This window comes from Microtus oregoni, unplaced genomic scaffold (genome assembly GCF_018167655.1).
Source record: "Microtus oregoni isolate MIOR12 unplaced genomic scaffold, Mior012 000024F_ref0000369, whole genome shotgun sequence".
Taxonomy (NCBI): domain Eukaryota; kingdom Metazoa; phylum Chordata; class Mammalia; order Rodentia; family Cricetidae; genus Microtus; species Microtus oregoni.
The window spans coordinates 14,857,226-14,881,232 of record NW_024543083.1 but is presented as its reverse complement, the minus strand read 5'-3'; the positions used below and the strand labels follow the sequence as shown (position 1 = coordinate 14,881,232).

The 24,007-nt window shown below is 45.0% G+C and overlaps 1 protein-coding gene across 2 annotated transcripts in view; it reads right to left on the bottom strand.

Annotated features, from left to right (window-relative positions):
• The window catches only part of Csmd1 (CUB and Sushi multiple domains 1), a 1,426,468-nt gene that overhangs the window by 11,025 nt on the left and 1,391,436 nt on the right, over window positions 1-24,007 (bottom strand). Inside the window, exons 56-66 of one of the 2 annotated variants that reach the window (XM_041673587.1) lie at window positions 20,568-20,741; window positions 17,679-17,861; window positions 15,595-15,771; window positions 14,867-15,046; window positions 11,895-12,068; window positions 11,090-11,263; window positions 9,894-9,967; window positions 7,120-7,231; window positions 5,029-5,208; window positions 3,789-3,833; window positions 943-1,104 (exon numbers count right to left, since the gene is read on the bottom strand). In XM_041673587.1, coding sequence (XP_041529521.1) covers window positions 943-1,104; window positions 3,789-3,833; window positions 5,029-5,208; window positions 7,120-7,231; window positions 9,894-9,967; window positions 11,090-11,263; window positions 11,895-12,068; window positions 14,867-15,046; window positions 15,595-15,771; window positions 17,679-17,861; window positions 20,568-20,741 — 1,635 coding nt within the window. The remainder of the gene's footprint in view (window positions 1-942; window positions 1,105-3,788; window positions 3,834-5,028; window positions 5,209-7,119; window positions 7,232-9,893; window positions 9,968-11,089; window positions 11,264-11,894; window positions 12,069-14,866; window positions 15,047-15,594; window positions 15,772-17,678; window positions 17,862-20,567; window positions 20,742-24,007) is intronic. The other variant, XM_041673588.1, reaches the window with a different exon arrangement.

Genomic DNA, 24,007 nt, shown 5'->3' with positions numbered 1-24,007 from the left:
CACACACACACACACACACACACACAAAGTTTTTTAGTTTCTTTTTTATGTGATGGATTTCCAAAACTCAATCTAAATCATTTGCTTGGACATTTCTCCTCACAGTACTGAGTCATTCACGGCAAGCTTAAGCTTTAAGAAGTCATTCAGGGACAATGATATATCCCTATAAGAGGGGGAAGTAATAAAGTAATAAAACAACTCTAGATGTCAGACATGATGACTCACACCCATACTTTTGGCACAGGGGAACAGGGGCAATAAGATCCCCACAAGTCTGAATTTCTAGGCTATCCATGGCAACACATCAGAGCATACTTTACAAAAAAGCATCCGTAGATGTATATATGATGGTGCTGTCCTTTCTGGGTACCAATCTGAGTTGAGATTAGATGGCTTAGTGCGCAGCTGGACTCTGCCAGTTACTCGCCGGAACACTTGGGAAAGTGGTCGGATTTCCCTTAGACTGAATATATGACCAAATCTCTCTTTACTTCTCTCTGTGAAGGGCTATGGCAAAGTTCTTACACTGCAGCATCCATGAAAAGTGAACATGATGCTGCATGGGAAGTGCTTGGAGCACATCTGACGTTAAGTGTTTATGAACCAGAGCTTTCTGTGTTACTCAGGCCTTTTATCAACCTATGATGAAATTCATAAGGAACATGCGTGTTAAGAAACAAGACACCCATATGACTTAATCCAGAGTCACAGAGTTCTGGATAGGAATGGGGGGTCTTAGTTTAGTATGTCATGTATGTAATTTTAAAAAGTCCCATTTCTGTGTCAGCTCCACAAACCTTGGAAAGAAAAACTAGCACAAGCAGACCACAGTTGCTGAGGACTCGAATAGTATTCGGTGTAGGCAGAACCAGCACCGTTTCTACCGAAGTTAGCAGATGAGCTGCCAGGCCCTCCCCAAGGAGACACCGCGGCCCATACCTGTCAGCTCCAGCTGCACTTGCGAGGCTGCGGCGAAGGTCGCATTCACCTTGCTGCTGGTTGCATTGAACCAGTCCACAGTGAGAGTTGCAGGCTGCCTTTTTCCCAAATATTCGTAATATCCCTTCCATACCGAATTGATGAAAAACACATCAGAAGGAACTGTTGATAGAAGTGGGGACGGAGCAGAATTAAGACAGGCATTGGCGTGGAATCTGGACATTTTTTAAACACAGGAAGGCCTAAGGCTGCCCAGTTAGGAAGCACAGTTAAGAACAGCGTAAAGCCAAGGGTGACCTTGAGAACTGTGCTCTGAGTGTGTGCAGAACAGCAAAGGAGCAGGGACACCAAGGCTGTGGCTCTCACTGCTCCTTGGGAAGTTATTGAAAGGAATGGCTGTGCTGGATTTACTAGACAGGCCAGGCACAGAGGGTTCAGTGAGCTGATTGTGTTAGCTTTAGCCAGTAGGAAATGCGCTCTACTGACCCCGACTACTACTGCCAAACCTCCATCTTCCAGATTTATTCTTTGACAACCATGGGAGATCTGGAGGAAAGGACACTAACAGTCTGTCCGGGCCCCACTCCCAACAAATCGGCACTTTCCAGTACTTGATGGCTCCTGTCCTGAGAAGACAAGAGGCACACCCCTAGCTAGTATTCTATGCTAACTTCTATGGGGGAAAACAGTCTAGTGTTAATTTGAGAGGAAGACAGGGCAATCTCATCTGTCACTTTTATATATGTTGCTTAAATATGGACATAACAGAGACAGGGAGTCTTTGTAACGTAAAATTCCTCTGTGACAAGAATTTGCAAAAAGGTAATTGGGTTATTCCTTTGGTTTTCAATGTTTATTGCAGGTATTAAATTTGTCTTTTATGTCTCCCTGGCAATAGTTATATATAAATTCCTGTTCTCCTGATGACATTAATATAAACAAACAGAATGACACCTTGTAAGTACCCACCAACATTAGTACCATGTCTCCAAATGATTTCCACCTGATAACATGCCTTTATCATTTAATTAGTCAAAATTGACTGTAGATAGATAGCATGGGCCTCAACAATGTTGGCGTTGTTGGGGAGAAATATTTAGTTCTCTGTAAACATATAGCCTTTAGCAAATCTAACAATGTGATGGATGATGACGTCACAGGCATGCAACACCTACATCCATACTTCCCTTCCACTCCAACCAACCACCTTCCCATCTCCCTAGACCAGCCAAGCCTACAAAAACCAGACTAGCAAATTAATCATTATGGAAGAATCCAGTCTGATAGCCACCTATGATTTGGGTATGCTCAAAGTACTAATAAAGATAAGAATGGATTAAAGTTAAATTAGTAAAAAGCTGATGTGTCCAAGTATTGAGGATACTTATAAATAAGCAACAATGAACATTTTTAATTATAAACAGATGTATCAGAGACCTTCATTTTAAGCAAAACACACAAAGTATCTTACTGTACGTTACAACAGCCCCTAAAGTGACCATTTACCCATTAGAATTTACATGGTCTGCTGAGGACTTTGTTGTATATGGTCCAGCTACTGCCCTGAGCTACTACTGTGGGTACATTGCTATGACATGCCAGCCTGGCTGTTTAGAATTAGGAAGAACCTACAGCTTAGATTCTATCTCAATCTCCAAGCTGAGGTGTGATCATCGGTCACAGAGGCGATGCTTTCAGCTGGGGTCCTTTCCACCTCACTCTCTTACTGAGTCACGGGCAAGAACAAGGCAAGGATTAGATTTATAATATACCGTCCTGACCAACAGCATTTTCATTAGCATTTCCCTTTAGAGGAATGACATGCTGATGCTAACGTGTGTGCCAACAAAGGCGTTTATAGCTATTCCAACATCTGTAACAACACAAAGTTGGCAAAGAGAAATGAGGATGAAAATCTATAATAACAAAAGCATATTCTGCTTAGTTCCCCAGGGGGAAATGCTACCTGGCCAAGTGCTTACTTTGTCATTGATTTATAAGTTGTATTTAAATAAGATCACTCAAAAATTCAAAGCACATTTTTCCTCCTAGTGTATAGACTGGGAAAAGTCCCCTAATTCCACTGGTACTTTCCTTCCTCATCTGAGAATTAGAGAGTAAGCAGAATTTGAGCTATCAGCATTGCAAACAACCTTCCAGGTGGATTCTGGAATACCGTTTTATATCTAAGAAACTAGGGCTAAAAGCTGAGTAAAAAGCTGAGTAAAAAAAAAAAAAGCTGAGTACTTGGCAAGTCGTTTTGTATTTTTACAAAGTTTTACTATTTTTGGTTAAAAGCAAAGTCAATCATGGCTTAAAACAAAACTGGTGGATATGTCCTGTTTGTGTTTGCGTTTCCAGCTGGGACACCTTTTCCTGGGAACAGCGGGGCAGCTATTGCATTCTCCACGTGACACATTATCAAGGGGCCCTATCTGTTGGCGGGCTAAAACCTTCATCCAGAAGTCAGAGGATGACTGAGCTATGGAGATACTGGACCACTCAGATAGTAACTTTAAAGTTGTCAAACGCCTCGGTGCGCGTGCTAATTCCCTCGAGGAAGGGGACTGCAACCCTATTTATAAGGCTCTCCATCATACCACATGTGGGGCCAAAGTGCCCAGTGTGCCTTCTAGTGAAGTCCCGTGACCGCACCAGGTGTGATGACATTACGTGGTGACATCCCACTAACGAGCCACTCGGGTGAAGAAATTGAGATGTGTGCAGGCGTGGTGCTTAGTGGGGACCGACAGATTCGGAAATTTAAATGCTAAGAATGGTCTCACTGTGCAGGGCTGAGAACAAGTCAGTTTGGTTGAAAGCTAGAGCTCTTCTGGTATACGAACCTGGAGTTTTAGTAACTGTTTCATTAACTTCTCTCACTCCTTTACCTACAAGTAAAAAGACAAATTATCATTTTCAAAAACATTTATTTTTTGGAATCAGGTTGAAAAAAAATGTCAATTTGAAGCGATTCTCCTTCCTCTGGATTTATAAAAAGGTACAAAATATAAATATTGTATGCACAAACACTTTCGACCCGGGTATTCATGGTAGAATCTCCTTGTGTGTGTGGAATCACTGAGCTCCGTGGTGAGGCCCGTTTCTGTGCATCTAGCTTGGAGGTTGGCGCTAAAGGTGCTACAACAGAGAGCCTTGCAAATGAGGGTGGCCGAGGGTGAGCTCCTGACAGTCTGAGAGGACATTGCTGCCACCAGCAGGAAATATCCCAAGAGAGGAAAATGTCACAGTCCCTCAGGATCCCACTACATCTGTGGACTTAGAGGATAACGTTGAAGAATGTCAGATTCCTTACCCCATACATCGTGGAGTTTGGTCAAAACTAGCTTTCTAAGGCCTCAGCTCTTATCCTAAGATGCAAACTACTTTATTAATCTTTTTTCTCTTCTACTTATGAAAAGAAATGAGACTTTGACTCGAGAACTGTGAGCATGCGGGCTCCAGGGAGTTCAGGGTGAAGTTGGGGTGCCCAGTGACTGTCACACAGGGTGTCCCAGGTCACATGCCGATGGCCTTTCTCATCAGATCCGACTCAGACCCGGTCCCCCCCTCAGTAAACACATGCATGTGAGCGATTAAAGGCACTGTTCCCATGCTGATTGCAAGTTTGCAGTGGAACCGATATCAATTAAAGAAAAACTGCCGCTTCACCACCCAATGGTTTGTGATCCTAAAAATAGCACCACTCATTTTATATATGCTCAGATTGCAGGTGTCATTTATTGACTCTTTTCATTGTAAAGATACGCCATTCTCTGACGTCATAGTACGTATTGTTCTTTTAACTCAGAATGCTTCTCTTCAGCCAAACAGCTGTCCTCTGTGGTCTAAATTTCAGTTAATAATGAAGTCTACACATCCATTTCCTTTTGCTCCTGGTGTCAGCCACTTATGCACACATTCAAGCACACAGAGCCCAGGCACTGTGGAGCACTGTCTGTGGGGCACTGATGCTCCACCACAATGTCACATGAGGGTCCCCTGACCTGCACACTAGCCTGACCACAGGGGCAGCACTTCCTGGCTCTTCCGAAATATGTTTGCACACCTCGACCAGGGACTTACTTTTACAGACCGGTGATTTCCCTGTCCATTTCATATCAGCCTTACACGTCCTGTGTTCAGATCCACCAGCAAGGAAAAATCCCGGATGGCAGGTGTAGACTAACGTGTAGCCAAAAGCTGGAAGATCGATGGCTCTCACATCTGCGTGTGCTGGGGTTTCTGGCTGCCGGCAGGCATGGGCTGAAAAGGCATTTACTCCGTTAAAAAACTTTGGGGCTGTCCGTTCGTTGTTAAAATGTTACATTACATGGGCCCATAGGAACTAACAGAGGGATATTCTACAAAGGGTTATCTACATAGGTATTGTACACCTGAGAAATGTGTGTGTGTATACATACATACATACACACATATGCATACATATATACACAAACATATGTAAGAATAATAATGTATAAAAATTTAGAGGAGAGATCCTAGCTTCATTAAAAACAGAATCCTCTGGTATAATACAAGAGAGATAATATGTTAAAAATCCTTAGTGTGGGGTTGGAGCAATGGCTTGCTATTTAGGATCCCTTCTTATCCTCCTAGAGGACTCGAGTTTGTCTCCCGGTACCCATCAGGTGGCTCACACCCTCCTAGTACGTCAGTTCCAGGGGTCCTTCTTCTGGCCTCTGTGCACACTGGCATACATGTAGACAGGCACAAATAAAAAATGAAAGTAAATCTTTAAAAATCAATAATAACCATTCCAATAAGCTAATATATGCTCAGATATATACCTGGGTTCTTGTCAGCTCTCATCAAATATATTTATTGCTTAACTAAATGGGTGTTAAATTTTGATGTGTTTTAGAAGTTTAGTCATAATTATAAGCTATATAAGTCACAATGATAAGTTCTTACTTCTTTTAAAAATATAATTTGGGAATAAATAAAGTTGGAAAACTCATGTCCTACCATAAATAACCTCATTTTATAAAACCTGTACATGTCTGTAAGTGAAAGACTCGCAAGATGGTTACAAAGCAAACCTCTAATTTTACAGTTGTGAATTCAGTTGCTTTAAGTATTGCCAATAGTTCATATTTGGGCATGTTTTCCACCTTTATTCTGTATTATAATGCACTTCATACTGCGCGCACACACACACACACCTGAGTGTGCAGTGCACCACTGCTTCTCCACATGGTTGAGCAGTGACGTTGATACGTCAGCTTTAAAACCAGTGCGCATGCCGGGCGGTGGTGGCGCACGCCTTTAATCCCAGCACTCGGGAGGCAGAGGCAGGCGGATCTCTGGGAGTTCGAGACCAGCCTGGTCTACAAGAGCTAGTTCCAGGACAGGCTCCAAAACCACAGAGAAACCCTGTCTCGAAAAAAAAAAAAAAAACAAACAAAAAAAAAAAACACCAAAAAAAAAAACAATTGCTCACCTGCTCATCCTGACAGGAAAATACACAATAGATTCCACCTTACCTACCATTACAGTAACTTTTCACAGCCTTCAGTTAATGCTTTTACGCTCAACATCACAAGGTAGGGGGTTGCCTAAGATAAGTGGTGGGTGATGTGAATCATTAAGTCCACATCCCACAGCACTTTCTCATTCTCATGATCGAATCACAAAGCAAAAATTCAATCCATCCATCACGCTGCGGTGATCAGTCTTTACACACGTCCACAGGTCTATAGCCACAGCACCACGCTGAGCGCATATACTGAGTCCCTGGCTCATTCCCTGATCCAGTGAATGGCGTGTGGACATGTGGAAGGACAGTCTGCACTCAAGGGTCTTCTGCCAAGCAGGGCTGAGGTGGAGGTCAGTCTGCGTCTTGGGTTTCTGGCATTTGCCTCACATCTCCTGGGAACCTAGTTCCCGGGCACCTACTGCTTCATCCTCCCTCCCAAGACTTTCTGATGCATCAGAGCTTGGGGTTAAAGCCCATCATTATAACCAAGTCCTTAGCCTGGTTGGTCTGACTGGTCGAGGAACCTTAGGAGCATTTTGAGAAATGCACAAAATTACAATTGGAGAATGAAAAATAAATGAACCCACTGCTCTTCACAGGTTCTCGGGAAACTGGGAGCTCTTTTGCAGACACTTTGCAATGGCTTTTGCAGCTGCAGAGGGAGAATCCGGACTTACGTATACACTCTGTCTGGATCCCACTCCATGTGAGGTTTGCAAGGCAGGTCCGTGTGGTGGAGCCTTGGATGTGGTAACCCTTCCTACATCTGAAGAACACGGTGCTTCCAACCTGAGGAGAAACGCAACAGGGCTACAGGGCTGCAGACGAAGGCCAGCACCCCAGAACCACGGGAGGTGTACCAGGAACCTATGCTGCTGTGCCTCTGGAGGGACTAGCACACCACTTCTGCATGCATGGCAGAGGATCACTCTCAAAACAGACAACCTGTTGAGTCCTGGTGGTGGTGGTGGGGTTTTAAAGAAGAGGAAACTGGATCTGACAATCAACATGCTTGTTTATTTGGGTCAACAGAGTCTGCTTTAGCATGCCATTCAGGAGGCTGAGATTTGAGGGTTGCAAGTTCAAGGTCAGCCTGGACTTCATAGTGAGTTCCAGGTTAGCACCTGCATTTCAGAAGTCCCCCTCTTCCATTTATGCCTATTGGTTTATTTTCCCTCCCCTTACTCTCTGTTTCTGATATCCTACAGACTGCTCCTCAGGCGAACTGCTTCTGTTGAAGGCTCTATAGAGGCTGGCCATCTGCCATGCTCTCCTGGGATCCATCACACCTCAGTGTGTCAAATCTGTGAACCGTGTCTGTTACCTGAACATCTTTCCCATCTGACGCCTTTGCTTGTGCCTCATCTCTCTGTCTCCCTCCACCCAGGAGCCCTGCTGTTCTCAGGCCTTTCCCTGAGCCAGAGTCACTGGCCATTCAGTGCTATAGCTCCCTCCACATTCTTTCTCCTGTTTCCACCTAACCAGCAGCGATTTGAGAAAGCCAGGTTTCTTTTAGACAATGACCTATGGTCGTGCTTTGGGTACACCCAGCATGCATCATTCTCACACTTGAAACATAACCACAGGCAAGGTAGAGGAAAGAAACGACTATCATGAGAGAGCTGACTGTTGAGGGGCAGCTCTGCTGGGGGTTCACTGCATCCACGGCATTTCTTTTGTACCTAGCAAGAGTTCAAAGATTCCAAAATCTGTCTTCACACAGCTCTGAGGCTTTAAACTGTTCTTTGTCTTCTCGTGAGTACTAGACTGCACTATTCCTCGCTCCACCTCCACCTCCACTGGGGGATTTTGGAAAAACTATAATTAAAACCATGAGAACCTAGCTAGCACGTTGGATGAGAGACATGCTGGGGGTGTGCTCTGGTCACGTGATGAAGTAGCAGTGAGGATTTATAACCCATGGAAAAGAATTCACCCAAAGATCTAATCAGGAACTGGTACCAATTGGAGAGAAATAACAACCTGCTCCCTTTCCGGCAGGGATGGTTCCTGTCACATATGACCTCCCAGGCTGCCTGGTGACACACTGATGGGATGCACCAATAGGAAGAGGAAAAGAGCCCTGCCATTACCTGTTCAGTAAAGCAGCTTTAGTCAGATGTGTCAGCCCACGGGAGCAGACTGTGTACCTGACCTGTCCTGTGACTCTACGGGACAGGGCTGAACCAGACAGCTGGCAAGTAGCTAGTTGCTCGACTTCTGCAATTAGCCTAATGCAGATGGAGCCTTCCAGAACTTAAGAGGCTCCTTTCTGGAGGTGGTGTTTCAGCACACAGCTCAAGAAAAAAATATATCTGGTTCTAATGAAGAAGCAAACTCCAGGGCTGGCTACATCTCCCAGTTCCAGCCTCAGCTTTAAAACACCATGTCCATGTCTTTTAAACAATAATGAGTCACGTTGTTGGGAGCTGTCTCTTGTTAATTCCCTTTGAAGGGGGTGAGGCATTTTTCTGTCTTGTTCAGCTTTTTGTGACTCTATACTGTGCCCAGGTAGGCTAAGAAATTCTGAAATTTGTGGTGACCAATAGTAATCATTTTCCAAAGTGCGTCAATGAGAGCAACACCCATTTATTTTCCAAATGACTAGAAATTTGGAATTGAACATTTACCTGTCAGAAGGCATTTAGCTGAAGCCTGAGGCCGTGCCTGGATCATAATACACAATGCGCTGAATTCAACCCATCTACTGTGAGAATTATTCTGGGGGACTCCAAAGGGAAGTGACAGAATAGCAAGGGAAGATGGATAGTGCCAGTAAAAATAGAAACACTCCAGTGCTCCTGAGAGATAGCATGAAGTGGCGCAGGGAAAAGACTTTTATTCTAGACTGGTGGGGCTATTAACTTGAAAAGAGCAAACACATCTAACTCTGGGCGTCTGAGTCATGTCACAGACAGCCAGGTGTCACTTGGGAGAAATCACATGAAGGATGGCCACATCAAATGCATCATCTTCTATTTGAAGTATGTCTCCATTAATTGTAGCAATGATGTACACCATATTAAAGGCAAAAGAACATTTCAAAGCGATGCTCATGTGCCAACAATTGAAGCTGCTTTAGAAGATCGTCACGAGAACTAACCTTGACGTGGAACACATGCTGTATTCTGGCTTTGCTTTTCTTTCTGGAAATGTGTATCATTTTCTAATAGCGTTTTTATTTTAATGTCTCAATTACTGACTTGGTAATTGCCCTTTATGTCACTAAACCAAAAGTATGCAGTCATGTGTGCCTCTCAATGAAAACAAATATAGCCACGGGTACAATGCTAATGGATTGGTGAATTGGCTTCTGTGTAGAAGTCCTGGTTGAAAGAATCTTCTGTGCAAACACGTAATACGCACACGCCAAGGAATACAGCACTGTACCACGTGATTGCTATCATTTAGGTCTCATGCCTCCAGGGCACAGAAAACGAAAGGGAAGTACCTCATATCCTTTAGAGCTATTCTGGATTCCAAAGTGGGGAGTGCCAGGGTCTGGGCAAGCGGTGTGGGCTGGATCTGCAATTCACAATTAAAAATAAATTGTAGCACCTTTATTGCAAGAGCTTGCAAAATTAGACATTGTTTTCAAAATGCACATGATATTTTATATGACCCGTTAAAGTAAGTGGCTGCCTCCATCTCCTTGGATTCTTTATCAGTTTTTAATGTAGATTTGCATATTTACACCTAATCTGCACATTCACATCTAACCTGCATATTTGCATTTGTTTGCGAATAGGTCATTTTTCCTCACTCTCTGGCGTCTGTCTCTCTGCTGATAGAAACTTGTTCCTGAATATTAAAATCTAGTAAATCATTTACTACTCTGATCTTCCAGTTTGTACAGATTCACTGTTGCAGTTGCTCATCCATATTAGTCCCTCTTCCTTCCTTCCTTCCTTCCTTCCTTCCTTCCTTTTTTTGAATATCATTTTCTTAAGTTTTCAAGGTGAGAATCATATATAATATTCCAGTGGAGAATTCTGGTAATATATCAGGGACATTTTTCATATGTGTGGGATGTACACAGATAAGTGGGCACATTGTTGCTGCTCCCAGCTGTCCAGAATAACATTGACGGGGCCTTAAAAGTGTTCTCCTAGGTCTCCTGAGAAGTCAAGGAGACACTGCTAATCCAAAGCAGTCTGACATGCAGCAGCTTAAAGCCGAATGGCAGGCAATGATCCTGGAGTGAAAGGTGTCAAGGAAATTATTTCTAATGCTGACTTTAGTTTTAGATATAAGCAATTTGATTTCTGAGAACAGTGCTGAGGCAAAAGCTCTTAATTCCTGTACTGTAAATTTGCACATGAATCGCAAAGAATAGTCTCTTCACTGTGGGGATGGTTGCTAGGGGATGGTAATCATTGCATCATCCAGAAGACCCCTGTCCTGGTAACAAAGCTGTGAGCCCTGGCTGGAGATGAAGGTGCTCGGGTAGGTAAGAGTCCATCAGGCTTCTCAATCAGTTTCCATGGTCTGAAGGAGGCTGAACTTCTCTTAGCTGTACTGATTATCGTCCTTCTGACCAGGTCCTTGTGCACGCTACCATCTAAGACGCAGCTACAAATGAGCCTGCGGACTGTGGTGGCATCAGCCCACAGTTGCCCCTGGGCCCTCGCTGTGCCAGCGCGTTACCTATACAAGTGGGCTGGACTCCGCTCCATGTTCCGTCCGCCTGGCAGGTTCTCCTGGAGGACCCCACCAATATGAACGGAGGTTTGCACTGGATAAAAACCTCAGACTTAAAGGTGAAGCTTTTCCCGCTGAGCCGCCCCTCGGCAGGAGTGCCAGGATCACCACAGAACACAGCTGGGGAAAGAAACAGGCCTCATCAGCACACTCAGCATGCCTGGACCAGGCTAGTCTGTTAAACCTGTTTAGATCCTAGGGCGGCTGCAGAGTCTGCCACTAAACCAGCAAACTCCTAAGGAGAAGGCACTGTGACGGCTAATGTTAGGGTGATGGCTAATTTTACGTTTAAAAGTTTAAAGTCTCTGTGCCTAAGAGAAATATAAAGCGAAATTAGATATCCAACTGTTAAGAGCTGCTAAGGGTTAAAATTTTTATGGCCATTTCTGTTTCTGTCAACAAACCTGCTTTGCTTTGCAGGAGATGACCTTCTGCTTGCTAGAACAAATTTGAACTGTATTCTTTGCCTTTACAAACCACTGACGGAGGTGGCTGGGTGCTGTGTTTAGGAATCCCAAGTCCCTGGTATGGAGACTTGGCACTGGTACCTGAATAGAAACCTCTTCTTTGTTATAATTTATTAATGGCTACACTGGTGGATCTCTGAACCACCTCAGACCGGTAATAGCACCTTCCTTTGGCCACACATGCTCAAGTCACACAATTTGACCACAATCACACACGCTGCTGGAGGTACCTACCCCCACCCCAGTGTCTGTGATCACAGAACACACTCTACCCTCGGACTTACGCAAGCACTGAGGGACTTCTCCTTTCCACACGCCACGCCCTTCACAGGACAGGATGGCCGAGTGGGAGAGCTGGTAGCCGTCCACACAGCTGTAGCTTATGCTGGCACCCCAGCGGAAGTCTGATCCTTCTACCTTCCCGTGTGGCACCAGAGGAGGCTGACTGCAGAGGACAGCTGTTGCCAAGAATAAACAGGTCAAATACTGATGGATATACCAGCAGGGCTGTTTATGTCCTCCCCCCCACCGCACTCCCCCCCACCGCATCCCTTACTGTGGCTCTTACCATGGCTCTGACCACAGCTTGTGCCATTGCACCCATCCTAGAGTGTGCCATAGACCATATCACCTAGCAGCAGCCTTATCCTCCACCACCACACCTCCCACAGTGGCTCCTGTCAGCGTTCCTGTTACTAATGCCCTTTTAAAAAGAAAGAATTACTGACGGGAACAGGAACAACATGAGGGTTTTCCTCCTGTTATTTCTTCCTTAGCTCAGAAGAAACATGTAAAAGTAACCATGAAGTCAAACCACAAAGCACTGCAGGATGAAACAGTATTGCATCTCCTGTGCTGGTTACACACATGGCCAAAGGGGAAAAATTCTATGTCATTTTACTCCCGATATTAAGAACAAACCTAAGGAGGGTTTGGTCATATAACATCAGTGAAGCTTCAAATTTATGTTAGAGTTGGCAAGACTTTCTCTTGACATCAATAATTTTATTTATTTAAAGATAGCATATAATTTACCCAAAGATACTCATGCACTTATGAACAGTAATTCTCTAAAGATTTTAATTACATGTATTTTTGTGTGCATATGTGCATGCAAGTGCAGGTGCCTGTGGAGACCAGAAATGACAGATGCTTTGGAGCTGGAGTTACAGGTGGTTCTAAGTACCCAGCACGGGTGCTGGAAACCAGACTTGGCTCCTCTGACAGGGTGATGCACTCTCTCAGCACTGAACCATCTCCCCAGACACCCTGAATAACTTTTAAAGATTCATAAACATCTGAACACGGTTCTGTGAAATGAGACTTGCTAGAGTTTCATTTGAGTTTGGAGGTTCAGTATTCACTTTCTGGGACACTGCAAAGACAAAGCAGGAGGTGATGGCTCGTAGGTCCACCTGCCGCACTCCAGAGGTTATTATAAAATGGGAGAATTCCCCAAGCAACATGTGAACATCCCCTTTGAAGATGAGAAGCTTCCTGACTCGGGAATCAATGGCACCTTGGGTGGCAGAAGGCAGTAGGGGAGGACATGTTTGCAAGTGTTCATACTCACCCATGCCAGGTCTTGGGGGAAACACCTGTGGGGCACACAGCCGCCAACACGTGAACCTAGCAGGGGGAAAGTGTGCCCTGGCTCTGACACTCAGCCCTCTGCCCATTTAGTCATTCGCTTAGCGAATACTTCTTGAGAACTTCTCAGAGCTGGTGACTGAGGGGGAACCTGTATTTGTGGACCACCCAGGGAAGGGATCTAAGTGGGAATAGGATGAACACTAGCGCTCAACAGAGGATACCATGTGAGGAGTGGGAAAAAGGCCAAGAAGAGATGGAGTGGGAAGTGGGGGTGTCAGGAGGACCCTGAGACTGACTATGGGTAGGATGGGTATTCCTAAAGGAATACAGTGTAGAGACATACACAGAGTCCCAGCAGCCAGAGGATTAATTCACCGCTTCCCACTGTGAACCCTTGACCCAGACATGTCCAACATAGCTGGAGTGTATCATTACACATTCATTGGTGCCGGTAACAAAGCAAACATGATGCTGGGTCACTAACAATATAAAAAACAAAAGAAGAGCGTGAAACCCTTAGACACATCAGGAAGAACAAGGGTGACCCAATAGCATGTCCTGTGGGGGATGGAGGAAACAAGAGCTTCAGGGTGTCAAGGCATCAAATTCACAGGCTCAAGCATCCCTCTGAGACCCAGACGACAGCACCTTTCCCTAGACCTTCTCAGTGCCCCAGCCCCCACTCTTATGCCCTTGTTCACAATCAGATAAGGAAAATGCCATGAGTTTATGCATGGTCACCATAGCATCCTAGCCTCTGCCTTTCTTTCCCTTCATGTCCAACACCAGGTCAGTAAGAGGAGAACACAGTGGGATGCTTCATCTTTTGATTATGGAATCCCTGGTGTCCACAGGACTCTCACAGTCCAGCTTCCCTGTGACCACACCAACCCTACCCCATCCGGCCAGAGCCTACCAGATCGCTGAGTGTAAGCCACAAGCCTTCCTGATCCTTCTCAGTGTATGTCCATCTCCCCTTTTTACATCTGACCCCCTCTTCCAGAACACCCAGGTACTGATCCTCCATCTGTATTCTATCGTTGTCAGATGGCCAGTGGCATGCTCCTGCCTCAATGTCCCTGAACTAGACTCACCATCATGTCAATCACCCAAGTCCCATCAGCTTATTTATCAACAGTGCCTAAAGCTGCCAGACCCAAACACCTTCTAGGGCAGTGGTTTTACAACCCGTGGGTCAGGATCCCTTTGGGAACTGAATGTCTCTTTCATAGGGGCTGTCCAAGAAAACAGATCTTACCACTACATGTAAAACAGTAGTGAAATTACAGTTATGAAGTAACAATGAAAATAATGTTATGGTTGGGGGTCACCACAGCCCGAGGAACTGTGATAAAGGACCACAGTATTAGGGAGGTTGAGAACCATTGCTCTAGATGTAGGACAAGTTACAGGGACCTCACCTTCTCCACTCAGATAATTCTAATCTTGAGCCATTCACTGTAGCCCCTCCATGACTCAGTTTCCCCATCTCTAAAACTGTTACCAGTGAATCAGGAAAATAAAGGGAGTAGATATTTACATAGGTTGAGAAGAATTCCTGGGACTCCTGGCTTCTGGGACTGCTTTCTGAGCACAGAATGGACGCAGCACTGCCCTGCACAGTCTTCTAAACCCACAATGCCAGGTAAACGATGGCACACACCTTTGCAGACGGGCCTGCTCTGATTCCACGTGCCATCTTTGGTGCAGCGGATGGTGGGTGATATTGGGGGTTCCATCAGGTAGCCGGGGTTGCATTGATAGCTCACAGTCTTGTTGAACGTGAAGTCTGTCCCAAACTGGATGCCGTTGGGCAGGGTGCCAGGATCCCCACAACTGATGACTAAGAGGCAGGGAGCAGGAAAGAGCCAGACAGATGCAAATTATCATGACAGGAACCAAACCCTGTGAGTGTCCTTCTGGGAAGCAGCAGGGAACCAGAGAGGGGTCCAGCCCCAGGGCACAGATTCCATCCACCTGCTGGCAAGAGGTTGTGTTTGACTCGGGGAAACTGCTGCTCTGTTGCTAGGGGGCCCCTTGATTGTCAGCCCTTGCTGTTCCTGATCAGGACACACCCATAGCTACAGACAAGAACAAAATAGCTTATTTCTTTTGAAACTGGGGGTGGTCTGGAGCCAGAAAACTTTGTCTCTCTCTGTGGTTCTTCCTTCATTGCAAAGCCTACTTGACCATTTAAATAGCTTCAGCTAGGTATGCCAAAGAAACAGAATCTTAAAGTAGCCAAGAAAACAGTGCATCACAACAAATTTACAGTATTCCTTTATCCTGAATGATTTTACAGAATCAATAGATTCGGAAATTCCACTGTCTCCCTCAACTTACGGGCTTCCTGGACCTCCCACCCCTGGCTCCACCTGAGCAGGTACTGACTTGTACAGTCCGGTGCTGTGCCCGTCCAGGTCCCGTTGGCTGTGCAGTGCCGAGTCATGAGCCCCGAGGTTTTGTAGCCTTCCCAGCAGGCGTAGATGACAGAGCTGGAGAAAAGGATCCCATCGCTGCTGAGGATCATCCCATTGGTGGGGGTGCCAGGGTTTCCACAGGATACGGCTGTCAGGAAGCAAAGACAGCGGCCCACAAAGGAGTAAGCTAGGACCGAAGCTTAAGACAAGGGAGACCAATGAGTGTGAGCTCCTGATGGGAATGGGGGAACATCTGTGTGGGATAAATCCAGCCTCTGTCTTACTTGACCCCTCAGATTTATTTGTGATTAGTCACAAAAGTAAAAGCTGTATTTTCACATCTTTTCTGATAAAACATGGATTTTGAAACATCGAAAATCCAAAGCTTTGCTACACTAAGCTTGAACATACTTTTCAGCAATATAGCATTATCATGAACTTTAAAAAGTATTATATGGTATTAGAGCTCAAAAACAACTTCCTTCATAGCATTCTTCATTTGTTTGAAATCTGGAAAAATAAGGCCATATGTTATAACTGTAGCAGAGTTACCTTGGGGAGCAGAAAATACCTCAGGAATGCAGTTAACTGTGCCTATTAGAACATAGTCTCCCTCATGCTATCAAATCTACCCATGCCTGTACAAATGGCTGTCACATGACTTCACTTTGTGCTGTTCTCAAAAGCATCTTAATGTCCCCTACAGGCTCTCAGACCTCAGTTAATGATGCTCAATGCAACAGGGTAGGACTCTCTTTCACTGGGGGCACCCTAAGTCATCAAGCAGAGGAAATACCTCCTCTACTGGGGACAGATAATAGTGATGGCCTCAATGTTGAGTATTTTGTTCTTTGTATTTGAGACCATTATTGGAATAATTATTGTATTTTCATCTTGGGTCTGTCACAATGATGTGTAGGAGAAGACAATAAGTCACCAGACTCTTACTAGATAGTAATAAGAAGTCTATAGCATGAGACTCTCTGAGAGTGGTCAGTGTGTTTGAAAACACTCTTGCATATTTAACTGTTCCACTTTCAAAGCTACTTGAGAACAAAGATGCATAGCTCCTTAAATAGGAAGAAAGTCAATTCTTACTTCATACAGAATAGGCACAGAAGTTCAAGTTGAGCTGGTTCTTGTTTACAAAAAAAATATAAAGCACACATATCTGTACTTCTCTGCCTATGCCCATGGCAGGCATAACTAATCAATAATAATCCAGTTCTACAATGAATATGATTCTGAACCTACATCTCTACCTAAATTATATCTTTCAACAATATCCTGCTTGATATTTGTGTTAAACAGTATTTATCAACTTACCCATGGTTCCTTAAAACATGGACATACACTGAGAAGGATCAGGAAGGCTTGTGGCTTACACAGCCTGACACACAGCGATCTGGTAGGCTCTGGCTGGATGGGGTAGGGTTGGTGTGGTCACAGGGAAGCTGGACTGTGAGAGTCCTGTAGACTCCAGGGATCCACAGGGTCAGGACATCCCATAATCAAAAGATGAAGCATCCCACTGTGTTCTCTTACTGACCAGGCGTCAGACATGAAGGGAAAGAAACCATCCCTACCTCCTATGGAGGTCAGATATACTGACCCAAAATGCCACCCAGATTATAACTTTAGATTGTTTTGCAGCCGCTGTGCACTAAGGCACCAGCAGAGTGATGCTGGAAGTGATGGACTCCCTGCCCATAGAGATTCTGTCTTCTGATTGAGCTGCTTCTCCTCATTGCCCCTCAGCCTCCGTTCACCTCCAAGATCCATATAACAAGGCATCAGTCACAGATAGGCATTGGATTAGAAACCCACTTTTGTGTGATAAACATTTAAAGGATAATAATTAGCAGGATAGGTCCTTTGGACAGCCAGGGATATCGCTAGGGCTCACTCAGAGTCTTGGTGATTCTCTTGAAACTTTCGGGAGAAGGGCTCAAGGGTACAAGTGATCCAATCCTCTAGAGATCTCTCCGGATGCTCCCAGTCACTTTAGGATGAAGAGCCAGTGGTTGGGAGGACTACGGAGCCTGAATCACTTACCTTCACACACAGGCTGTACTCCTGACCAGGACCCGTTCACCAGGCACGTGCGCTCTGCAGAGCCCCGCAGCTGGTGTCCCATCTCACAGGAGAAACGCAGAAGACTCTTTGTCTTATACTCATCCCCAAGGCGAGACCCATGTGCAGGGGTCCCTGGATCACCACAGAATCCAGGACTGTTTCCTAAGGAGAACAAAACACAGTGGATGAATGCCTTGTTTAGATCACGTTGCTTTGTGTACAACTTGAAAAGCAATGAAAACTTTCTTAAATATGCTTTTAAAACAGGCTATGCTTTTCACAGTACTGTGGCATCTGGGAAGAAATGTTTTCTTTGTCATACTTTCTAACATGGAAGAAACTTAAGACAATTTTCTCTGTCACTAAATAAAAAATGGTTGAGGATCTGCAACTGACAAAGGTCTGATCTCCAAAATATACAAAGATCTCAAGAAACTAGACCGTAAAAGGCTAACCAACCCAATCATAAAATGGGGCACTGAGCTGAACAGAGAATTCTCAACAGAAGAACTTCAAATGGCCAAAAGACACTGAAGGTCATGCTCAACTTCCTTAGCGATCAGGGAAATGCAAATCAAGACAACTTTAAGATACCATCTTACACCTATCAGAATGGCTAAAATCAAAAACACCAATGATAGCCTTTGCTGGAGAGGTTGTGGAGAAAGGGGTACACTCACCCATTGCTGGTGGGAATGCAAACTTGTGCAACCACTCTGGAAAGCAGTGTGGCGGTTTCTCAGGATTTGTAGTAATAGGGGTGGCGGGGCTGCATCCCCAGCAACCCAGCCTCCCGCACGGCTAGCTTTACCCGAAATAACAACACAAACTGTATTCATTTAAACACTGCTTGGCCCTTTAGCTCTAGCCCTTACAGGCTAATTCTCACATCCTGATCAACCCATCTCTAATAATCTGTGAGCACCGGTCTTACCGGGAAAGATTCAGCATGTCTAACCTGGCGGCTTGCTTCATCGCGTGCGTCTGCCCGGGAGAGTGGAGCATGGCATCTCTCTGAGGCGTCTGCTCCCAAGAGGAGAGCTATGGAGTCTGAGCTCACTTCCTCTTCCTCCCAGCGTTCTGTTCTGTTTACTCCTCCCACCTATCTTCTAACCAATGAGGGCCAAGCAGTTTCTTTTTATTTAACCAATGACCTTCCCCATCACTCAGGAAATTCGGGATCAACCTACCCCTGGATCCAGCAATACCACTCTTGGGAATATACCCAAGAGAGGCCCTATCATACAACAAAAGTATATGCTCAACTATGTTCATAGCAGCATTGTTTGTAATAGCCAGAACCTGGAAACAACCTAGATGCCCTTCAACGGAAGAATGGATGAAGAAAGTATGGAATATATACATATTAGAGTATTACTCAGCAGTAAAAAACAAGGACTTCTTGAATTTTGCATACAAATGGATGGAAATAGAAAACACTATCCTGAGTGAGGTAAGCCAGACCCAAAAAGAGGAACATGGGATGTACTCACTCATATTTGGTTTCTAGCCATAAATAAAGGACATTGAGCTTATAATTCATGTTCCTAGAGAAGCTAAATAAGAAGGTGAATCCAAAGACAAACACATAGGCATCCTCCTGCATATTAACCTTCATCAGGCGATGAAAGGAGACAAAGAAAGAGACCCACATTGGAGCACAGGACAGAAATCTCAAGGTCCAAATCAGGAGCAGAAGGAGAGGGAACACGAGCAAGGAAATCAGGACCGCGAGGGGTGCACCCACACACTGAGACAATGGGGATGTTCTATTGGGAACTCACCAAGGCCAGCTGGCCTGGGTCTGAAAAAGCATGGGATAAATCCGGACTAGCTGAACATAGCAGACAATGAGGAATACTGAGAACTCAAGAACAATCGCAGTGGGTTTTTGATCCTACTGCACGTACTGGCTTTGTGGGAGCCTAGGCAGTTTGGATGCTCACCTTACTAGACCTGGATAGAGGTGGCCGGTTCTTGGGCTTCCTACAGGTCAGGGAACCCTGATTGCTCTTTGAGCAGATGAGGGAGGGGGACTTGATCAGGGGAGGGGGAGGGAAATGGGAGGCGGTGGCGGGGAGGAGGCAGAAATCCTTAATAAATAAATAAATTAAAAAAATGGTTGAGGAGAGGTGAAGTACTGAGATGCAATAACAGCAGCAATCCAGGACAGTGAGCGTGGGAAGCAAGAAAAATGGGGGCTCAGGGATACCAGCCACACAGGGACACCACTGTTCTTCAGGGAGACATCTAGAGTTACTAAATATTACAGCTCACTTAAAGATGGCCCACAGAAAAATTAAGATGTGAAAACGGGTAAGAGAGACCTACTGTACTAGAGGTGAAAATGTGGGAACACAGAATAGAAGCCAATAAAAAACATTCAACCAAGATAAGCAAGAGCTCCAGCAGGTGATCTGAAACCCTTGCAGAAGGAAATGCAGAGATGGACCTGTAAGGATGGGGGAGATGCTACTGCTGATTCAACAACAAGAGCCAGGGATAATGTTGGAGATGTTGAAGAAGACCATATGGACCTGTGATGTGGCTTAGTGATGGGGTGAGGTTGACATGATGGTGGGTGATCTTGGTGGTGGGGACCAGTAATAATGGTGATTATGATGTTGGTCATGACTTATGTGGTGTGGCCTATGATAAACTGATGGAATTGATGACAGAGACCAGTGATGATGGTGAAGATGATGTTGATCTATGGGATAAAGACCAAAGGCTGTGGTGAAGATGTCAATGCTGATACCTCCTATGGTGAAGACCAGAGATGATGGTAATTATCTACACTAGAAGCATTTTTGCATCATTACAGGTATGTGTGGAACTATCCAATGCTCTGAACACAGGGCTCCTCACCTGAGCAATGGGGAAGGGCTCCACTCCAGTGACTGTCTTCTTGGCAGACTCTCGTGCTGTTGCCTGTGAGGGTCTGGCCCCCTTTGCAGGAGTACTGGACTGTGGCTCCGTATGTAAAGAGATCTCCAGTGAGGACAGCATTAGCAGGGACCCCAGGATGCCCACATGATATAGCTGGGGATGAGATTAGAATAAAGGAGGATATATGTTTTGCACAGTAAGGTTCCCATTACAGTCCCCACGTCCTCCATTACCCATTAAAGAACAGGACCTAAGTATGCCCTCTATAGAAAAGAAATGGCCTTTTCCAGACAGCATTTACATACCTAGTTATTGAAAAAAGAAAAGATAGTGATGATATAATTTTTTGACTGAAGAGAGCTTTGCTTAAAGTTGGAATTTATGAGTCACCCTTCAAGGGGAAAAAACAGTTGCCTCCCTTTATCTGTCTAGTTCTAATTGTATTCTGTGGGAGAAGAACGGGAATCTTTTTTCAAGGGAAAACCCATACAATTCCATCAGAACTGTTTGCATAACTTCATCATTTAACATGATAATCATACAGTTTGCTCCGAGATAAGATTAGATTAAGTTTACTTAATTAAGCTCATCTGTCTAGGAGAACCAGCCTAGTGAGCATACTTTTAGTGGGTTGCGATCTAAAATGTGTAAAGTAAAAATAACAAATGAGAAACTGACTCCCCTTCAAAACAGTCTAAAAAATCATCTTGGTGGCTTCATTCATATCTTTAAAATTAGGCCAGACTGAGTCTATAGTCTGTGGTAAACATCCTTCAAAAAGACGTGTTCCAGGATCCAGATGAATAGAGTACCAGGCACTGAAAATTCTCTCTCCGTTTCTTCGTGAATTACCTAATGCGGGTAGGGACAGACACACCGCAACACTTCACGCAGATGACTAGCTGGGTGGAAATTGCCAGGTCCTTATTCAAAGGCATGGATTCAATATCAAAGATGAACTCTTTTTGATCACTAGCAGCACAGCAGTGATGTGGACCAGAGAGGAGGAGCTGGAGCTGGAAGGCAGGCCCTCCCCTGGGTCCCATTAGCCCTCATGATCACTAGCAGCACAGCAGTGATGTGGACCAGAGAGGAGGAGCTGGAGCTGGAAGGCAGGCCCTCCCCTGGGTCCCATTAGCCCTCATCTGTCTAGCTTTAGCACTCACTCAAGTGCAGACACACGTTTCATCCGGAGTCCTAAAAGGTAGCCAATTAGATCCAAAACACGCAAGTGTTGGGTAAATGGCCAATGCTGGCCGAAATAAGAGAACAAAAGGAAAACAATCCAAGAAAGCAAGCTAAGGCAGCACAGAGAAGAGGTTGGACCTCCCTGGAGCACGTCAAGTTCCCCTTTGAGATGCTCCTTCCCACCCTCTTGTTGTTAAGGACTAGAGGGACAAGGAGGGGTAGAAGTGGGGACCAATGATCCAAGGGACAAGATGTTTGTTAAATACCAGGGCTTGCAGATCAAGCACATTAGCATCAGTATAATGGCTGATGGGAATCTCCCAAGAGCAGGAGAGAACAAGGTCAAAAGGAAGGAAGGGGGAGAGACTGTGGCCCATTCATAGACTGAATGAACGCTGAGTACTCAATACTCCCTTTCTTGGAGGAAAGAAACCACAGTGTCAGAGTCTCTCTCTGTGTAGGGCTGGGGAGGAAAACTCCCTTGAAGTAGGGGGTGGGTGAGATGATCCCGTACCTATCCACCCTCAAAGCTCTGCAGTGGATAGGGAGGAGGCAGTTTGTAGCAAGGGAGCTCCTGCCCCAATGCCACCTGTCTCCTGCACATTACTATGAAGGTGACATTTCATTTTGACTGTAAGGACTGCTCTGCTCCTGCCTGAGTTGAGAAACCCAGACAGTGGTATTTTCTAAATGGATAGGTTAAATTTGGAAGATGATTCCTTCTGTGCTGCAGGACAGTTTTGTTTTGTTTACAAGGGGGGGGAAACATTGCACTATGGAGGCATGTATAGACAGATACATTCTCATTCATCTCCATTTTCTTAACCGAGAGGCAGCAAATTCTTGGGACCTTGGTGACCGTTTAGGTCTTCATCTGTGCAGAAGGGCACCTCTGCCCTTCACAGAGTTGTCCTTTCTGATGGCTCCTGTGAGGTTTGTCTAATTTCTGCCAGCTGGGGCCACAGTTGGCCACACTGGAAGGGCCGTGGGAGCCAGACCTATTCTCTCCGGCAAGGCCTGCATCTCCGTCATGGATGCTGATCAAGAACCTACTTCAGAGCCCTTGACTGATCCCTCTGTTTCTGGAAATTCAGAGCGAGGTTGAGGGTGATGACACAGAGATTTATGACCATCATGATGGGAGGTAATGTGGAAGCCCAAAAAATGTGAGCTTATTTCCACCTTGCCTGAAGGTCAGGGAGTTTCAGCTTGCTCAAACCTGTTGCCACTTCACCTTGACCGAAGGTCAGAGAGTTAGAACTTACTTCTGAGCCGGGCGATGGTGGCGCACGCCTTTAATCCCAGCACTCGGGAGGCAGAGGCAGGCGGATCTCTTTGAGTTCGAGAACAGCCTGGTCTACAGAGCTAGTTCCAGGACAGGCTCCAAAGCCGCAGAGAAACCCTGTCTCGAAAAACAAAAAAACAAAACAAAACAAAACAAAAAAAAAGAACTTACTTCTGTTCCTTCAAGGTTATTGTCTGTTTCTACCTCAAACAAAAGTCTCACCTAGATTTACACCAGAGAGTTCTGCTCTCTCAAGGTTATCGTCAACAGGTGTGGCTAATATCCAGACCTTGTATTTCAAGTATTGAGAAACAGATGTTTCTACCTCAAACAAAAGTACGAGAATCCGACACGTTCCTACCCGCTTAGGGAGATAAGAATGGTTTCCACCCAGGGAGTGGTTTGCCTACAGAATGTTTTGGTGTAGGGTGTGAGCGTTACTTATCTTGTTCTAGCAACAGAATGTTTAACTAAGAAAGTAGCCCACAAAGCAGGGCGCTGGTGGCGCACGCCTTTAATCCCAGCACTCGGGAGACAGAGGCAGGCGGATCTCTGTGAGTTCAAGACCAGCCTGGTCTACAGAGCTAGTTCCAGGACAGGCTCCAAAGCCACAGAGAAACCCTGTCTCGAAAAACCAAAAAAAAAAAAAAAAAAAAAAAAAGTAGCCCACAACCTTCAATTGGTCTATTCATTTCCTTGTATCATGTTAATGCAGTTTTTTTAAATCTTATTCCTACCTTTTGGGGTCAGGGTATTTTAAGGTATTTAAATGGCAGTTAAACACAGGTGATTTCAGTATTCACTGGAACTCCCTCCTGGTACTATCCTATGTTTCTGTTTTATTACTTTTCTTGCTGGTACTAGCCTACGTTTCTGTTTTATTATTTTCCTCGCATCTTCATTCTCTTTACTTATTTTTCTAATCCCTATGATTCTACCCAGGTAA